The following is a 20,815-nucleotide window of genomic DNA, read 5'->3' as shown; positions in this document are numbered from 1 at the left end:
ACTGACCCCTCCATACTGTTCCTGCTGATGGTGTCTGCCAGCACGGATGGGTATGGGTGGTGATTATGCCAGAAACATGGTGCCCACAAAGTCCCAACAGGATTTTGGTCTCAGTTATGGAAGAGAGCTGAGACTCGCTATTCTCTGTTGGAAAAAGAGCTGGCAGCAGTGTATGCTGCCTTACTGGCTACTGAAGGAATCACCAGAATGCAAGCAGTACAGGTGGTTACTGCCCTCCCAATTGAGGGGGTGGGTGTGAGCCTGGACTACAGCTCCCTGGACTGGGGTTGCCCAGACACCCACCCTGACCAAATGGGGAGCCTACTTAGAACAACGGGCTAGATTCTCCAAAAGCCCTCTCTCACAGGAATTACAAGTCCTGAGACCATTAACTTTTGCGGTTGAACCCACACCCACCTTACCGAGCATGGAAGCGCCAACAGTAAGCCCCTATAAGGAGGGGACAGAGACCACCAGCGGAGGCCTGGTATCCGCAAAGGGCCACCCACCGACACGGGTGGCCGTTGCCATTCAGCCCTTACAGGAAGAGTTCTGGTATGAGTCGGGGGTAGGGCAATCGAGTCAATGGGCTGAATTACAGGCCATGTGGCTTGTTTTAACTAGAGGATCAGGTCAAATAACCGTTTGCACTGACAGCTGGGCTGTGTTTCGGGGCCTCACTGCCTCAGTGGACAGCACAGGACTAGTAAATCTGCCATTGCACACAGTTGGGACACATGATGTGGAAGGACCTCTGGACCCATGGGTTAAAAGAAGGTGCCCTGATATACCACGTGTCAGGACATCGCCCAGCATTAAGCCCTGGGAATGATGTGACTGATGCCCTGGCCAGGGCTTGTGTGCTCCAGAAAGCCCCCTATGAACATGGGGCCATGGTTGCATAAAAAACTAGAGCATGGAGGCCCTAGAACCACGTGTAAAGTTGCCCAGAAATGGCACATTCCGCTGGTGTTTGCTGGCGCAGAACAAGCGGTGCAAGCATGTTCTCAGTGTGCTCACTTTTGCCCACCTTGTTGTCGGTACCCATGTTTCAGAGGGACTGAAACATTTAAAATGGACACAGTGAGTGAAGCACTTACCTGTAGCAGTACGCTTGCTGAATGAGCGAGCAAGGAAAACTAGGGAAAGTTCCGTAAAGAAATTGTTGGTACCTCGTCCACATGCAAGTCCCCAGTGAGTTGAAGCCACAGTTGCTAGAAAGAAAACATTGCTCCTTCCTGCCCCACGTCACCGGGCTGTACCAAAGAATGAACACGGCTGTAGACCTTAGTGTTTGAAGGACGTCTGTAAGTCGCCTTGTGTGAGGTATGGAGGAAGAGGCTGACCCTTGGGTTACAAGTTACCCCATGGACAGGAAAGTGGCCTTTTGAACTGACTGCCTCCTTGCCAGAGAGGGCAACAGTCATACTGGCAGGAACTTCAGTGGGTGTGGCCAATACCACAATTTCGGTTAAAGGCTGAACCTGATGCTCTGCCAGTGTCCTTGGGTGCTGTGGTCTGATATCACAGACCAGGGAAACCACTCCTGGCAGCCACTGTTTTGTCATAAGACGACAAGGTCGCCTGCATCCTCCCAGAGAACCAGGACTTGCCATTGATGGTGTCTTTGTCTGCCCTGTCTTTCTGCCCAGGTTGACAGACAGCAATAGTATGGTGGCATGGGCCCATACTTTTGCCCAGGTACATAATGCCTCCCACTGCTGGATGTGTATGGAACTGCCTACAGAAATCACTGCTGGACTGCCTCAGAAAATTGCTCCAGCCAACCTGTCTGCGTGGGAATGCCTACAAGCAAAGAATCGCGGTGATACAGAACGGCGCGCAACTGAGCAGTTGATCCGGCAATTAGCACACACTCTGCCTGAGGAGGGTACCGTGTATACTGAGGGAGGACAGATGTCTAATATACATGTAACCTTGCAAACTATAGCTCCACTGTGCATTGAACAGCAGGTTTCCATACCCAGTCGCATAGTGGGCTGGTTACCCAGAGGACTGTGTGCAAATGTCATTATTAATCGCACCCCTAAGTGCTGGTGGGACAGTCACACCCATCTGGGCATTGTGCCAACTGACCCCCTGCCGGGAGAAAACATTTAAATATGTGGAGAATATGGCTAGTCCTGTCTCCCTGCAAATTAGACAGGCTGTTGTACGTGGAGCCACCCCTACATATCAGGACAGATATTGCAAACCTTGCCGCGTCCCACACATAATTAGAATGCTGCATATTCCCGTTGGCATCATCCCAAATGAATGGCATGGTGGTTTTACCCCCTGGCTATCTTCCTTCCAGGAGCCGGCCCTATAGATGTAGAATTACAAATAGAAGCCCTGGCACAGCATGTTGTTCATGCCTTGAATGTAACAAGATCCTCGCTAGCCCTATTGCTAGACGAAGTCACCCAAATGCAAAAGGTGACTTTACCAAACAGAATGGCTCTGGATATACTCACAGCTGCACAAGGGGGCACCTGTGCTTCACTGCACGTTGACTGCTGTGTTTATACCCCAGACCACCAGCAGCAAATACAAGCTTTGCTCCAGGAAGTGGATGATGAAGTGTCTCAAATACAAGTTTTATCCCAAGGCCCCCTGTCTGCTTGGTGGTCACAACTTAGTCCCACTTGGCGGTGGTCCCTAGCTATAGAGGCCATCAGGCATGCGGCCTCCTTGTCTGTTGCTCTTCTTTCTATTATTTCTGTAGACTGTAGGCACAAGGCTCTGCTTTGTGTGCAAGAAAGAAGTAGATGGCTGCTGTGCTATAGAAAAGAGTGGGATGTAGGGTAGCCCTCCCCACTTCCCTTACTGTTCTATGAGAACAGCTGCCCACTGCTTCACCCTAGATATGTCTGGCCTTGAGAAACCTGTTGTACCCATGGGAAAGGAGCTAGATAAGGGCCTTGAAGGCCAGATGCCTGGCTATGAAGGCCACATGCACACACCATCTTAAAACACTTCTGTAACGATGATTAGCAGTACAGCAGTATAAGAAGTACAGCTCTGTGCAGAATAAAGTGGCCTGTTTGAGCACCCTTCACAGTGACTCCTGCTGCCTTCTTTGTTCTTCGCGTTGCCCCAAAACCTCAAAGGCAACCCCTGGACCCTGACATGGTGTCATTAAAACATGTGTCTTATCACCCTTGAGGTTTATCTCCACTAATGTCTTTGTGGATTGGGCACACAACCTACCAAGAAGTGCCAGCATGTCTGCTTACTGGGTGTACATGTAGCTCCCTACCAATTTCGCTGCTGGCTTCCTGTGGAAAGTACGAGTCATGAGCTCCTCTGAGTAGAATTGGTTTGAATACAGCTGGAATGAACACTTGGTGGCAATGAATTTCCTCAGGCTTGAGGATGACTATTATTATTGTAATTTTTGTTGTTATATGTATGTTGTTGTAGCTTTTGTGGAATCTGGTTACAATCCTCCAGCTTTCTGGCACAGAGACCATTGCAGAAGACTGAGGGCATGTAGACTGCAAGGTGAGACTCCTGGAGCAGCAGAGTGTAGGGAAAATGGAAGTTCCTATGGCCAGAATGCTCACCTGACCCTGACCTACCTGATGATGTAATCGACCTACTGTATAGGCCCATGCTCACACACATGCTGGAAATGAGACATTATTGTGTTACTATATAAAGTGCTCCACCCAGTGTTCTTCCCAGAGAAAGAGACTGAGACAGATTGCAAACTTGCCAGATGTGGATGTGATTCTAGTGCTCGACCTGTCATCATGAGAATAAAGCTGGGTATAAGGCCTTTTACCCACAATGTTCTGTTGTCATTGTTTGGTCTCACTGAATCCAGAGTGAACTTGACTAGAGCTGAGACCCTCTAGTGAGACAAATGAAATTAATGCTTAATGAGAAATTGGTAGGCATTTTAAATTTTTCTTAGAAATCCAGCTATTCATTGTACTGGGGGGAAGTGTGCTAGGCATGACTTTTGCATCTCCTTATGTCTGTTAACATCCTAATGTGCCTTGGGAATCTCTAAGAGGAAAAAGCTATAATATGCTTCATTTTCCAAACTAGATTGTTTTCTACCCCAAAGAGCTGGGGTAGCACTGCCTGGCCATGAGCCAACCTCCACACTTCCCTGAAGCACTCTTGAAACTACATGAAGCTGGCTATCCATGTGGCTGGATGTAGAGAGATGGTCCTAAGGGCCACTCACTTGGAATCTCCATCCCTCCACCTCCCCAGGGCTTCCTAGAGACGACAGTAGTGTTATCACAAAATGCAGGTCATGGTTTCTTTCTTTGCAAGGGAAGTTCAGTAGTAAGAGCTGAGGCATGAAGCATACTTTTCAGAAAGACATGAGCATCCATTACCACAACTGACATGCAAAACTTCCTTTAGTATCACTACTGGAATTTGAGAAAACAGCTTCCAGGTAAAAGTCAAATGCACGACTGTGTCTGCTGTGCAAGGTACTTCCTGAACTAGATCTCACTAATCTTAATTTATGTTCTGGGGATGACAAATGATGTTATTTTAAATTCTTATCATATATGTGTGTGTATCATATACACACTGTGATATATATATATAGTTGGTTACTATCATAGCACATATCATTCCTGACTGCCACTTGAAGGTTCATTTTTAAAGTGGCATGCACATTTCGAAGAAAACTCCTTGGTAACATACAAAGTGGTACTTTGGGAGAAATGAATTGTAGCCCAAGCTCACATAAGACAGATTGCTGGCAATTTCAAACCTCAAAAAGAAGGCTAACCAGCAAAAGACTTTTTAAAATGAAAGCTATGTTCGAGCTGACCATGCGTCATCCTCTAAACCGTTGTTCAGGGAGCAATCCAAAATCCTATTCCTTAACCACGGCATCTTCCCTATTGGTCCACTCGTTTTCCAGGCCACAGAACAGACTGGCAGCCCTGGAGGTTAGAGGCTGTTGTCTAGGGTGGCTAGAAGCAGTCACAGAACAACAGCACGCGGGCGGGATTGGCTTGAGGACACTCACCAAACACAGTCCTGGCTGGGACCGACTCTCGGTTCAGCCAAAAGGACACCTGCGACAAGATCACGGTCATTATGCAAGGAAGGTAGGTCTGGATGACGAAGTACCCGATCTTCCTCTTCAGATGGAAATGGGCCGTCATGATTGTGTATTCACCTGCAAAGAGGCATATTAATGCAGAGCAGCCGCCAAAAATCCTAAAGCCCCTGGATCAGAGGGGTCCCTGTAGTCACCTTATCTCTGCCTTCCCATGTTCAAGTATTTATTTGTATTGTTTGGGTGAGGATGAGTGGGTTTCTGAATGGTCATTTTATACAAAAGTCTTTTTGAGCCCCAGCCTCTAGCCGATGCTTTTCCTGGGCAAAAGCAGATTTGTGTGCTTTCCTAATCCCCATTCACAATCTGTGCCACTCTCCACTCGCCCCTCACTGCTACTTCCATCAGGATTTCAGTATTTAGCCTCTCCAGACAGACTCAGGACATTGCCAAGCGCTGTTGTGGGTGGAAGATTTTCTTCCTCTTTCCGAGCCGGGGAAGGCTGGCAGGAGCCCCGGGGAAGCACTCCCCCAGCGGTGCCAGGCTTGATGGCCAGGACCGGCTGAGGAACCACAGCCTCAGGGGGCCAGGTCCCTGCAGCTCCTCCCGCTACCTGCCAGGGAGACCAGGGACGTCTCCTCAGCCATGTCCCCGTGGCTGCTCTGGATCTGCATGGCTGTGTGGGAGGCTGGCGGGGACCTCCCATTCGTTGCTCAGAATGACGCTGCCTTGATGGTGAACTGGTAAGGAGAGAGGACAGCTGTGGGTGGAGGACGCGGGACGGCTGTTTGCAGGGAGTCTCCACTGCTACACACGGAGTGATGGAAATCTCCCTGGGGAGGTGGGGAAGGTGCAGAATTGAGCTGATCTGAGGACAAGAATTCTTTGGCTGAACTGCAAGTGGTAGATGATGTGGCCAGGAGGACAGGTGGAACTGTGACCAGAGAGACAGGGTTGGGGCCTCCATGAAAGCCGAACTCGGGTTGTGTTCAGAGGGTGCTCTGCAGTGGGATGTCGGAAGCTGGTAACACAGCTGGGGTGCTTGCTATTGGAACAGAAGCCTAGAGCTCAGCAAGGCTGGCCGTGGCTGTGTCCTTCCGTGCCTCTTCTCACAGCGCACCATGTGTCAGAGACTGAGGGAACTATTAAGATATCATGTGACAAAATCTGCCCTCTTACAGATAAGAGACCAAAACGCTCAACTGTGCCTAAAGACACAGTGGCAGTGGCAGGCTTCACTCTCTGCATGGTCCCAGGGCAGGTGAGGGCAGGTGAGGGGGCTGAGCAGGCTTCCACAGTGCAGGAGGAAAGAGGGACAGAGGCCAAGGGATGCTTAGCGGCAAGGCCTGTAGCACCTCATGATCCGACTTTGCCTCTCCTTGATCTTGAGAAGAGGGGAAACTTCATCGATTTCTTTGCAGGAGGGTCTGAAATTAGTTTCCTACTGATAATTCTTTTGTTGCTCTTTTTCATTCTGTTTAATTTTTGAGTTGAGAGCAGGGATATCAGATAATATTTGTAAAAAGACCATCTTTTAGGAATGCAAACAGGAGCAGAAGCCCTGCTTGTAAACTGTGATGGAACTGTGTGAAGCCATTCCACACGGAGCCCCTGCGACAGCATTGCTAGTCTTCATCCCAGATGTCTTCCATGAAATCAGGCTGCTTCCCCCTCCTTTCCCTGGAACATTATAACCACCCAGGGAAGCTGCCAGCCTCCAGTGCTATCAGGCTCTCCCTCTCCCCAGGATGCCCAGCACTTGGCCGGAGGGCCCGCATGGGCGTCTGTACACAGGGGAGGTATGCACTCAATCTCCCTGTGCTTCTTGCCAGCCCTTCGTGGTGGTGGTGATGCTGACCAGGGTGTCTTTTGGGGGTTAGAACTCATGCTGGAATGAGGGATCACTGTATCTCTATGAGGCTTTTCTCCTCTGCCACAGGGGGCCTCTGGAGGCCAGGGGAGCCCCTCACCCACTCGCAGCCAGGCCTCCTGCCTGTGACTGCTAGAGCTGGACCTCCAGTGGCCATCTCACCACACACTTTACAGGTGCGGGAAGCAGATCATTCTGTACCTTTGGACACCCTACCCAATTTGTATCAGAGGAAGGCAGGCTCGTACCACCCCATGGGGCTCAGACCAGCGCTGAGCGAGTGGGAGGGAGAGCACCTGCTTTCTTCTTGGTAAGGTCTCAGCTATTTACAGGCTGCTTGGTTGTGCTTTCCAAAATTCAACCCCAGGGAAATCTCTGAAATCCTCAAAGCGGAAGGTAGGGGAGCAAGCAAATGGGAGTATTTGCTGGAGGCCATGTACCTTTCCCGCAGGCTGTGCCTGAGTGTCTCAGTGCTCAGGGCAGGATCTGTATTATATAAACAGGTCCACGCTGCCTCTGGGAAGGGCCAGAGATCACTGGGGCAAATGCACCTCAGATTAATGCCTCACGTGGTCCTTAATGCCATCCGCCACTGCAGCTGGTGCCTCCGTATGCACAGCAGCCAGGCCCCAGATTGCCAAGGGGCACTCAGGTGGATGGGACAGGGTGTGCTCAGGTGGCCTTCCCCTCAGCTTGCAGTCAGAGCACGGGGCTCCCCCAGGCCAGTGTGTTCTGCCCTCGGGGTCTCACCTGTGCTGGTGCTGATGTTCTCGGTGCCCACTGTCTGTCCCATCAGGTGGTACTGGTTTAGCCTGGAGCCATCTTCTGCCACCACCACTGACTTGGTGGTACCGTTGGTCCAGACATAGACAACTTCAGAGTTTGGGTATGCATCTACACAGGGGGCGGGGGACAAAAAGGGGTGTAAGCATTGAGTTGTTTGCAGCCTGGCACAACCAGAGATGTTAATAAAAGTAGCAAGAGAGGTGAGAGAATTAGGAAGTCAACACTCAGTGAACTGAAGAATGCATAGGGCGGTCAGGCCAGGGCAGACAGCACCACGGTTCAGGTCCTTCTCATTTCTAAAGGTCAAGTGCTCAGAAAACCAAGGCCTGCGGCTTCCTAGAATGTATTTTCATCATGGAGCACTGAGTCCCTATGCTCACTCAGTTCCTCCAGCTGTGGAGTGGGGTGGCGACAGCACCTGCTTCTTAGGGCTGCTGTCCAGGACATGAGCTCCGTAACGACATAATGCACACAGTACTAGGAGCCGTGTCTGATCACATCAGCTACAGTTAAGTTCCCACTTTGCAACCAGCACTTATTGTCCTGTTGTCCCACACTGTCCTGGTAGGAGTGTGACATGACAGGCAGGACCTTCACCCCCTGGTGATGGCACACCTGTGAATGTCACCTTACATGGCAAAAGGCACTGTGCACATGGAGTTAAGGCTACAGGCCTTAAAATCAGGAGATTATCCTGTATTATCCCAGTGGGCCCAGTATAATCACTTGAGCCCTTAAAAACAGAGACCTTTCTCCAGCTGGAGCCAGTCAGAGACACAGATCAGGGAGATGTGAGGCAGGAGGAAAGGACTCCTTTGAAGGTGGGGAAGGGAGGCGAGCCCAGGTGTGTGGGCAGCCTCTGAAAGGCAGAGGCACCCCGCCCACCAGCCCCTCCCAGGGGACAGCTGGCAGGGAACAGAGCCCTCCACCCTTCCTATGGCCACAAAGCACCGCATCCTGCCGGCAACGGGAATGAAGCGGGAACTGGGTTCACCCCTAGAGCCTCCAGAAAGGAATTCAGCCCTGCCAACGCTGGCTCTGGCCTTGTGAGACCCACAGCAGAGAAGTCAACACACCCACTGTACTCTGACCTCTGTAAGGTAAAGGCACTGTTTTATTTTTAATTTTTTTCCATTTTATTGGCATGTAATTGACACGTAACATAGTGTAAGTTTAAGGCTACAACATGATGACTTGATATATGTACATATTGTAAAAAGATTACCAAAATAAGAGTCATTATCAGTGTGCTGCTTAAAACTGCGAAGCTTGCGATGACTTGTCACAGCAGCAACAAAAAGATGGAGAACAGAAAGAGGACTCTCAGAGGAGGGAGACAAATACACATAAAACATATAAATGGGGAGGGAGTAGTAGGTGTTGTGGAGAAACACAAGCTATGGAGAAGGAAGAGGCACAGTTTTAAGTGGGGTAGTCTGGGGCAACTCCAGGGATGTGCAGATGCTGGCCACACTGCTGCCAGAGGAACAGCACCCAGGAAAGGTCGTGGCAGGTGCAAAGGTCCTGAGGCATGAGCCTGCCTGCGATGCCTGAGGGAAGCCATGCAGGCAGCTTAATAATAAAATGCCAGATAAAACGGTCCTAACATTATTTTAAGGTCTTTGACTTTTACTCTGACCTAGCCAGGAACACACTGGGGGGTTTAAGCAAAAAAAAAGTGACGTATTCTAATGTATGTTGTAAAAAGTTCTGTTTGGCTGAGCTGAGAGACTACATGGTAGTTGGAGAAAAAGGAGAAATCTGGGATTCATTTTAAAGCAGGGGGTCATCTAATCAGCTAAGGAATTGGATGTCAGCCATGAGAGGAAGGAGAAGGCCAGGTCAAACATCCAGATGGTCACTGGCACTTACTAGGATGGGGAAGATTCTAGAAGGCCCTGGCTTCTGCTTAAAGAGCAGCGGTGTGGGTGCAGATGTGTCAGAGGTGAGAGGCCTATGGAGGGGATCCCCGTGGGAGGTGAGCAGCCTGCTGGTTATACCAGTGGGAGGTTCACGGGGCTGACTCTGGATGGGGACATTACTTCTTGAGTGGCCTGCGTACGGATGTCAAGTGAAGCGTGGGCTGTGAGGTCACCTGTGCAGTGCATGCAGGTGGGAAAGGGAAAAGGGTGGACATGCCGCCCCAGGGCCCCAGGGTGCTGCAGGGTCCAGAGTCTGGGAAGGTAAGGAAGGAAGGAACAGCAGAGCCACCCCAGCACTGGCCGCTGGTGGGAGGGTACGGGGGATGCGCTGTCACAGGCTGCCGCCCGTGTCTCCTGAGGGGCCACGGGACTAGTGCAATCTGGCCCCCAGCAAGAGCAGTTCCATATGAACAGCTGCTTTAGAGAACCGACGGGCACATCTGTCCCAGGTGTCTCTTGAGGCCCCTGAAGGGAAACCGGCATGCCTGCCCTACAGTCTAGTCGGGAAATCCACACAGATGCCACACGCAGCCTTCCAGTACCTCCCAAGCAGGCTACAGGCTGTGCTCCCAGCTACATAAGCAGAGCAGGACCCTAACTCCACACTGAGCAGCAGCCTGCAGCCTCAGAACTGAGACAGCTGCAGCTGTCTCAGAAGATGGGGACGAACTACGCACATCTGTGGCTGGCAGGGACGGCATCCTAAGTAAGCTGGCAGAGCTGAGCTCTCCCCCCACCAGGCCGAGCTGGCCCACTGTGCTGCAGAGGAGCCCATGAGCATCATTCCTGTAGGTCTTACAAGCAAACCTATGCCTTAGGTCAGAGATCTTGACAGGCAGAAGGCAGAGGAACGGTCTCTGAATGATCTGGAGTGCTCCTAAAAGGGCAGAGGTTTCTCGGCTAATGCACATCACTGTCTTATTCTTGCTTTATGAGCAAGTGTCCATAACAGTTGGCAAACAATAAAACAAGCATGTACATAGCAAGCACTGAGCTTCACACAGAGGAAAACGCCGGAATCTCCAAGGACCTCTGTGCGTGACTCACTAAAAGCTCACCCTCTCCCCACAAGGCGGCATCTTGAATTTTATGATAATCATTGCGCCATTGGCTTTTGTGGTTTTACTTTCTGGGCAGCTGTCACTAAACAAAGTATTTTTGTGGCTTGGCTTGCTTTCTCTTTGTGAGATCTAGTCATGGTTTTTACCCATTTGATTCATGTTTTATTTATATATTCTCATACACACACTTTCTGTTCTATGTGTGGCAAATACCTTAAAGTTTGTGATTATTGCTATGTTCATAAGTTTTTTTATAAACCTTAATCAAACAGTCAATTTTATCAATAATAAGTCAACCTTATCATTAATTAATCAAGTTTATCAGCTTTTTCACCTTTGCCCATCTTACTTCAAAAGGCTCTCCCTGTTCCGAGGTCTTGGTACCCGGCCCGTACGAGAGCAAAGCCGGAAAGTGCGTCCTTGACTGCAAGACCCTGATGCCCGAGAGCTGACTTCGGTGTATATTCTCGCATATACCTATCCAACCGCACTTTCTTCATGGGTCTTCTGTGTTCCCAGTGAAACCACCAGGCCACCCCTCTCGCCCACGCACTTGTAGGGCCTGCTCTGCCAAGGGAAGTCTCCTCCAAGCACCCGTTGTCCCTCTGCAGGGTTCCCTGCTCTGCTCCTGCTTTTTGTCTGGGTTTTGACCTACCCCATCTTAACTGCACAGACTTTAGAAGACACTAGAAGCTAGAGGGGTGAGGGTTGCCCTTTTCTTCTTCAGGAGGCCCTGGCTGTTCTTTGGCCTCTGCTCCTCCATATACATGGTAGAATCAGCTTATGAGGCTTCTTTAAAAATACTCTGATTTATGTTGGAAGTGAATCAGATCTACAGATCATAGATTGGGGAGACATGATATCTTATGTTAGTGTATCTTTTTAATCACGGATATGACATGTCCTTTGTGTATTTAGGATGCTGTAGTGTAGGTGTCTGACTACAGGCTTTTCTGATTGTAATTTATGCCAGGTGATAGGGTCAGGATAGTGCCCCAGGCATTCCTAGCTGACAGCATCACTATTGACAGGCTGAGGGTAACACAAAATAGTCTTCTACACTGAACTGTCTTTCGATACAGAATCATTTTCTATCTCTTGCTAGATGTCCTCCCCCTCAGCACTCTTTTCCAATGCCCAGAGCACCCTGTCCCTGAGCAAAGGCCATATGAGAAGCTCCCTTATCAGAAGGTTGCTCAAGGGAAGGTGGGGTAGGACTATGATAGTTAGTAATATGATTCTGATAGTTATCTTCATATTAGTAAGATATGAAATAGGTGTAATACAGTAAGACCCGATTACAGCAACTGATGAGACACCATGGATGCCACACTGAACTCAGGTTGCAGGTGGATGTTGAGTGGTTATTCTTGCCAAGCCCTAGGTAACACAGATGGGTATTTTTCATATGGACAGCATGGCGTGCTCCTGACATGATGCATTCTGCTGTAATTTCCTTTCTTTCCCGGGGACGATGAAGACATGGGCACTGATTACGCCCTCCACCTTGGTGAGCTGCTTTCTAAATGCTGTGCATACGCACCACTGGGCATACACTGAGATGCTGATGGTCCTCTGAGTTCCACATAAATGTCAGTGAGATTTCTATCTTCTTCCTATTATGTAAATGTTGTAAGACTCCGGAACATTGAAGGGCCATGACACTTAGACACGGACTTGAGCCGAGCAGCCTTCTGGGTTCTGGCTGGGCTACAAGTGTGGGGCAGACAGTAGGTGGTGATAAGGCAGCAGCCCCTGGCTCCCCGGGCTGTCGCCAGACTGGCTCAGGCAGCTTCCACTGCTGCTGTTCTTGGCACCGTGCTGCACCTTCCCCCAGCCCCCAGCCCCCAGCCTCAGTGGGGAGGACTGCTGCACTGTACAGGCAGCCCCCCAATGGCACCTCTGCTGTCAGGCGGGCTGCAGGTACCCCATGAACACCCCCATCCCACTGACTAATGCACAGGGAGCTGTGGGTCTGACCCTTGGCCAAGAAAGGTAAAGGGCCCCCTGCAACCCTTGGAACATGTAAGTAGGTTGGGGAACATGAATCCTGAAGCTCATAAAGGAGCTCAAATTTCGGGGCAATAGGTCTTAGCAACGGAGCTCAGTTCTGAGAGTGAGGGCCACCTGGGCACACAGGCATGTGTCTAAACAGAGGATGGGAAACACTGCTCCCCATGGGGCTGTCCTGTCAGTGTCAAATCTGCTCAAGAAAGAGGGGATATGGGACAGAAGAGATGCAGGGGAGGGAGGACATCAGGACCTGAAACACTCTGCAGGCGGCGGGGAAGTGTAGATGCAGATGCATCCTCTGATAGACTAGAGGGAGGCCAGGTGAGGGAGGAGGCCGCAGGGGGAGGACTGAGGTGGTGAGGGTACAGGGAGAGGCAGGCGGTGGTGAGGGTGCAGGGGGAGGAGTGAGGTGGTGAGGGTGCAGGGGGAGGCAGGGGGTGGTGAGGGTGCAGTGGAAGCAGGAGGTGGTGAGGGTGCAGGGGAGGACTGAGGTGGTGAGGAGACAGGGGGAGGCAGGGGGTGGTGAGGATGCAAAAGGGAGGCACCCAGGGTGTGGAGATGCGACCGGCCTGTGGAAGCATGGACCCCAACCTGCCTGCACTCTCAGCAGCAGGGCTGGGCACCAGTTTCCATGGTGGGACAGAAAACGGCCCAGTCTCAGATGGCTCTCCTCGGGCTCTGAGGCCAAAGGGCCTGTGCAGGGCGTCCATGCTGCACTGATCACCGCATGGCAGGGGGCTGTCTCTGCCCTGGGACACTTGCTGGACATGAGTCTTCCAAGCCTCCTCCTCTATTGTTGGTGTGTGTGTGTGTCTGTGTGTGTGTGTGTGTGTGTGTGTGTGTAATAATGCTTAACTTACAATAAGGACCAAATAAAAAATTATTTTTAACTAGATAAAAGTTACCTGAAATCACAGAGTGACATATTAATGTCACCTACAATGCATACTAATATTAACAGATCTTACTTTTCAAACTGTAAGAATTAAATGACCTACTGGTATTAATAATGTTAATGACATTCATAACAACACCACCAAGAGGCAGCAGGGCCTCCCAGCATGTCAGTTCACATTGCTGAGTCCTCCTCAAACTAAGGGTGGTAATAAATGACTGCTCATGTGTTTCAGCTCAGGCATTTAGCAACATTAAATTCTTCTCTTTGTGTCAGTTATGTGGCATTTAATCTCTTGGCCAGGGACACCAGTAAAGGAGGCAATCAGGTTTGTTGTGCTATCATTTGTCATGATTTAGAGCTCCAGAAACATAATGCTCGGCTCCTGCTGACCATACATCAGTGGAGCCAGGCAAGGTTTGAAATGTTTTCATTCACAATTGACTTGGAAATTCATCACCTCTTTCTGAGCAGCTCCTTCCCTTGGGTTGACACTTTCTGTATGTCCTTGGCTAGCATTGCAAATCATGAACAGAAGGTGGGGATGGCACTATCAACCCCTCACTTACAAGGCCTTGCAGAAGCAATGAGATTTTGCCTAACTATGAGCAATATGGTGGCCTGACTCTGACCTTGAGCCAACGATATACACACAATCTAAGCCTTTTTTTCCTTCACCTATCAAAGAAGGGAAATAACACCCATCTCCTAGGGGCACTGTAAGGACAAAGTGTATTCATCAGTGTCAAGTATTTAGTATATGCCTGCCACACAGAGGTGCTTAATAAATAGTAGCTACAAGGAAGGTAACTATATGTTGAGAAGTATTTTTGCTTGGTGTCAAATTCAGTCTTAGGAAAAGATCCTTCTACTTAAATTACTTTCCTACTGTTGGTCAAAAATAAATCCAATGTGTGAGGCCTGTTGGCTAGCCTTATCTGACAGGCTGTGTGCACACCCAGGAACTGCCAATAACCAGTCAGAAAATCTGTTTTACTTTGTGCTTTCATTGCTTATGACATTAGCAGAAACACAGATTAGGTTGTAACCAGTAATCAGAATTTGGGTGATTTGAAAACGTGCAGGATCTGAGTTCTCTGACACCCATGTCCTCAGCCTCCCTGTCTCCTCTAAAATGAAGGGTGGGCCTCAGACAACCACCCCCATCATCTGCGCGATCTTCTGCAGGACTCAAAACCTCCCTGAGCCTCAGTCCCCTGAACTGCAAGCCAAGTCGGCACCTGACATATCAGTTATATAATGTAGATTAGAGACTTTGTAGAATGCAAATGTATGTAGATCTATGATCTGCAATGGCCTACTGGGTAATTGGGTAATACAGGGATATTGGGCAATATCCCTGCTTTCAATTCAGCAGGTGAACACTAGACCTACGGGGGGTTTACCACACCTTCTTCCTTGCCCAGTGTCAACTAAGAGGTAAGTGCAGCTCTCCGCAACGGAGATGAACAGGTCACCCTGCTGCCCTGTTCCCAGTAAAGCTGCACTGCAAGGTGGGGGTTTGCTAGTCAAATGGTCCATCTCTTCCCCACAGTCAGGTCTGTAAAATCACAGTGGGGGTCGTTGCCCTGGCTGGTCCGACAGAGTCTGAGCCGGCGCCCTCTGTGTGCATTGACTTAAATGGGACGGAATCAGGGAAGACACAGGGCTGCCCCCCACCCAGCAGGAAGGACCCTCCCTTTGTGAAGAGGACTAAGAAGCAGGGCAAAAACCAGAAGTGTTCTGAGGAAATCCCTTGACACAGCCTCCCACCCCTCCTAAAACTTCCAGCTTTGTTACCTTCAGATCAGCAGTTCCTTCCAATTACCTCTAATCTCCTTATGGAAAGCAGTATTTCTCAGGTCACCTAGTCTTAAAATCATGATGCCACCTTTCCCTCATGTTGCTCTTCAATCCTACATGCCCAGCTGTCACATCTGGCCACAGCCCTGCTCACAGCTCGCATCACTCCCAGTGCAGGCCCCAGCCCGATGTCACCTCCGTTTCACAGTGAGGTCGGCACATCCCCTTGTTCTACTGACATCGCCCGCCCTGCCGCCTGGTTTACACTTTCATACTTAAGGCCCTTCCTGTTTGGGTTGTAATACCATCTTGTCACTTCCCTAAAGGAGGTGCTTAACACTTCCACTACCTGATCCCCAGTCATGTTGGCTTTGCCCTTATTTCCGTTACCCTTCTCTTCAGACCCTTCCGGGTTCGGTTCAAAATACCACCCCCAAGATGAGCATCCCTATCTGTGAATCTCAAGTGGCTTCACCACACAAGGGTATCAAACCCAATCATTTAATGTGTCCACCATCAACTCCTTGGGAGCAGAGCACCACTGATGCTTCTGCATCGCTCTCTGCACCTAGCAGAATGCAGAACACTCCCCATGCATCTGCTAAGTAATATCAAGGTTATAATGTACCTAAGCTCAAACACAACACATAAACCTTCAATGTGTTCGTGATTCCTCACAGACTGCATCCGACGCACATGAGGCACTCTGAGCCCTGTGCTCTAGATCACTCCCGCGCATGCTGAGTCATGACATGCTGGGCATGACAAATGCAGGAGCAGAGACATAAGCCTGTGTCATTGAATGAACTAGTAGCTCACTACAATGAGAAGCACCCTGATTCTCTGAAATTCTCTCCACTAGATGTTTACCAAAGAGGCAGCCATACTTAATTTAGTCTACACTTTCATGATCCAGATGTTGTGTCATGACTTAACTTACTATTTAATGCATCACTCCACAAATAAAATGAACAAAAAAAATTAAGTTCTTTTTTCCGTTTCTAAATAGCCTTGATTTGTTTAAGCACTTGCTTCTAAATGTAAACCATGCCATTATCTTTCAGGAATTTCCTTATGGACTAGGAAACATCAGTCTATAAACTAGGGCTAATTTCAACATTTGTTTGAATTCTTGAGAGCAGAGATAGCAGTAACAGAACCAGTCTGTTAATTCAGTTCTGCATTAGAGAAGCCAAACCATGTGGCTCATTAGAATAATGACACCTATTTGCATTCCTTTGTCTCCTAATAGCAGAGTACTGTTGGATTGGATAATTTGAAACTCATTATATTATCACATCTAGCCTCTGTGTGCTCAGATGCCCGCTGTATAAGTGAACTACTTGGCTTAGCAGCTATTATTAGTAAATCCAAAAGATGAAAGACAAGTAAGAAAAACACTTAATTGAATAACATTTCTTCTCTTAGAATTATTATGTCCTGAGCTGAAACCATATAAGCTGAAGAAAGGCAATGTTTGTGCAGTTTTCTAGCTGTTGGTCAACTGTATATAAACATGATATATGAAGAAAATCCTTCTAATTGTTTTGTGTATAATAGCAAGGACAATAACAGCAAATATAAAGAAATGATCAACATCTAAATCAAACCAATATTTAAAATATTAGGCAGATAAAAAGAAATTTGGTATGACAGTTCAAATCTCTACTGAGTTCAAGAAATGTTCATATTGGTTTATGCTCTCTACTGGGTTTAAGAAATATATGTGTACATACATTAATTGATCTTATTTGATTTGATTGAATGTAGAAGTGATGAGATCCTATCAGATGCATATTTTAGCTCTGAATGTGAACAAGATTTAACTGCAGTGGGTTGGTTGTTGAATAAGAGATAATTTAGTGAAGAAGGATTAGAGAGTCACTTATATCCCTTTATCAAAAATTGCTTTTGTGCTGCCTGCCCTGAAAACCATTGTGATTAAATCTGAATATCATATTAACTTGAACTTATTTAAATGATAAAAAAATAGCAATTTCACTTCCAGTGTTTAGCCTTTGATCAAATCAACAGCATAATTTTCCTATACAAAGAGGGGTATAATTTTAAGTTATACAACTCATTTTCCTCTTGGGGACATGAATAGTTCATTTTCCATCAGGGAAATGAATCAGTGATTCCCAAATGAGATGCCCTCGGGGTCTTTTGAAGGTTTTGTGCATGTACTGATGTGCACAGGCCCCTCATGGCAGCAAATGATTTTAAAAAGTCCTGGACAAAGTCCCTTTCCATTCATAGTGCTTTCCCCAAATAAATGTTTTATCTCTCCATGGTATTTGAAGATCATAGTCTAAAAAAAAATGAATTATGTCCATCCAACCTAACTGTTGGCTTATTACACATACTTAACATCTCCTAATTCCAAAACTCTTGCTGGAATGATTAGAAGGAAAATGAAAGGAAACCCCTGGGATCAAAAGAATTCCCCTTCCAGGAATGTTACTAGGAAACAACTACTAACTCTGGACATGATATAAAAAAAACTCCCTGAAGCCCTGGAGAGTGAACAAATACAGGTGGAAACTGTAAAGAGTGGTACTTGGAGGAGGGGAATGGCTTTCTAGTTAAAAATCCAGATATCTAACTCACCCCTACATTACACAACATGGATCACAGTCCTACAGCCCAGCCAAGGGAAAAGAAACACAGGACATTTCAGTTGCTGCTGGACTGCAGGAAAGATAGAATTTGCAGTTTTCCTTTAGTTACGTTATCTGACTAAAAGTAAATAAATAACACTAAATTTAACATAATCCAGAGTCTGTGCAATATAACACTGAATAGCCAAGGAATAATTTAAAATTACTAAAGTAAAAGAAATAGGAAAAACTTACCCACAGTCAAGAGAAAACACAATCAATGCAGAGTGACCCTGAGAAGATTCATACCCTGGATTTAGTACACAAGGACTTTAAAGCAGCAATTATGACTAAACTTAAGAGTGTAAAATAAAAAATGTAATGTTCTGTAATGAACATTTATTGAATTGAAAAAATTAAGAGTAAATTCTTGGCAGAGCCTATTTAAAAGAAACTCTTTAAAAGGACCAAATACAAATCCTAAAATGGACAAATATACTAAATAAAAGCTTTACTGTCCAAGCTTAATGACTGACTGGAAATGACAGAGAGTCAGTGAATTTGAAGACAGAGCAATAGAAATGATCCAATATAAAGAATAAGGAGGGAAAACACATTTAAAAATAGACCTCTAAGGATCTAAAGTATTATATTGGAAGTTACAATACATATAATTAGAACTCCAAATGGAGAAGAGAGGATAGAACAGAAAAATGTTAGAATGAACAATGGTCAAAATGCCCCAAATTTGGTGAAAGGCATAAAGTTAGAGATGCAAGAGGCCCAACAAACTCCATGTAGCACAAATAGTAATAAGAACACATGTGGAGGACTTCTCCTTCCAGGAAAATGGAGATGTGTTTTCCTTATTCTTCCCACTAAATTCAACTAGAAACCCTGGATATTACATACAAAATAAATATAGGACGAGTCTGAAAAGTAGAATGAAGATGGCAGAAACAGGCCGTAGGATGTTGGGGCCCCAGGGATGACCCAGGGTGGGGGTCTCTGGCTTTCTTCTTGCTTTCTAAATCCCGGGCTTGGAGAAGACAAAACTAGCAGTCTGGGACTACCAATGGGCATGGGAAAAAAACAGTGACAACAACAGAAACCTGTGCTCTCTCTAGCCAAAGGATCAACAAAAGGTCAGCCTATCAAGACAGAAAATGTTCCCAGAACCAATATCTATATTAGTCAGTGTTTTCCAGAGAAATGGAACCAATAGGAGACCATATATATGTATATATATAATACATGTAATTTATTAATAAGGAGTTGGCTCCTGCAGAAGGCCGAGAAGTCCCATGATCTTCAGTGAGAAAGCTGAAGATGCAGGAGAAGCTGTAGTGCCAATCTGAGAACTGGCTGCCTGAATGCCCAAGAGGAGGGGATATTTCATTTTGAATCCAAAGGCAGGAAAAGACCAATGTTCCTGCTCAAGACAGTCAGGCAAGAGGAGCTTCCTCTCACTCACGGGAAGGTCAGCCTTTTTATTCTATTCAGAACTTCAACTGACTGAATGAGGCCCACCTACATTACAGAAGACAATCTGCTTTACCCAGTCTTCTAATTTAGATGCAAATCTTATTCCAAAACAACCTCACGGACACCCCCAAAATAATGTTTGTTGAAATATCTGGGCACACCATGACCCAGTCAATACACACAATTTACCTTCAGAGCACTGAAAAATACAATAACCATAATAAACATCTTAATGTATAAGTTCATAAACAGGGTGGGGTGGAGCAGGGGAGAAAGGAAAGAATCAGTAAACTTAAAAATCATTCTGTACCCACATAACTATTCTGTTTTTCACTTTCAGTACAGTATTCAATCAATTACATGATATATTAAACATTTTATTACAACAGGTTTTTGCCCAACTGAAGGGTAATGTAAGTGTCCTGAGCACATTTAAGATAGGCTAGGTTAGTCTATGATGTTTAGTAAGTTAGATGTATTAAATGTATTTTCAATTTACAATATTTTCAGTTTATGATGTGTTTATCAGGACATAATCCTATCACAAGGGGAGGAAAATCCATATACAAAAAATAGTATAAATAAATCAAGATGGAATCATAATTATTGTCCGGCTAACCCACAGGGAGGCAGTAAAAGAAAAGAGAGAAATGAGAAACACAGAGAACAGAAAACAGAATAATAAAATAAAATACCAGATTTAAGCACTAATGCATTAATAGTTATATTGGTTGTCTATGTAAAAAATTCAAAAGAATTAATAAAAAACTCTTGGAAATAATAAGCAATTATAGCAAGTCTGCAGGATAGAAGGTTAATATACAAATGTCAATCACTTTTTAAATACCGGTAGTAAACAGGTAGAATTTGAAATAAAATACACAATAAAATTTACATTAGAATCACCCAAAATGAAGTACTTAGGTAAAAATCTAATGAAATATGTATAAGTTCTATATAAGGAAAACTACAAAACTCTGACAAAAGTCAAAGGAGAGCCAAACAAATGGAGAGCTATTCCATGTTCATGAACAAGAAAACTAAATGCTGTCAAAATGTCAGTTTTTCCTTACTTGATATATAGATTCAGTGCAATACCAATAAAAATTCCAGGAAGTTATTTTGTGGATATTGACAAACCAATTCTAAAGTTTATGTGGAAAGGCAAGAGACCATGAATAACAAGACAATATTGAAGGAGAAAAACAAAGTCAAAGTCAAAGAACTTACACTGACCACCTTTAAGATACACTATCAAGCTACAGTACTCAAGGCAGTGAGATATAGGCAAAACAATACAAAGACAGATCAGTGGCACAGAACAGAGAGTCCAAGAAAG

At 46.5% G+C, this 20,815-nt stretch overlaps 1 protein-coding gene across 4 annotated transcripts in view; it reads right to left on the bottom strand.

Moving 5' to 3' along the window:
- GABRA5 (gamma-aminobutyric acid type A receptor subunit alpha5) overlaps nt 1–20,815 on the bottom strand; it is an 89,127-nt gene that overhangs the window by 14,675 nt on the left and 53,637 nt on the right. For all 4 annotated transcript variants that reach the window (XM_073227108.1, XM_073227106.1, XM_073227107.1 and 1 more), the window contains 2 exons: nt 7,662–7,805; nt 5,009–5,161 (listed from right to left, as the gene is read on the bottom strand). In XM_073227108.1, coding sequence (XP_073083209.1) covers nt 5,009–5,161; nt 7,662–7,805 — 297 coding nt within the window. The remainder of the gene's footprint in view (nt 1–5,008; nt 5,162–7,661; nt 7,806–20,815) is intronic.

This window comes from Manis javanica, chromosome 18 (assembly GCF_040802235.1).
Source record: "Manis javanica isolate MJ-LG chromosome 18, MJ_LKY, whole genome shotgun sequence".
In the NCBI taxonomy this organism is placed as follows: domain Eukaryota; kingdom Metazoa; phylum Chordata; class Mammalia; order Pholidota; family Manidae; genus Manis; species Manis javanica.
This window is presented reverse-complemented; position numbering and strand designations above follow the sequence as displayed.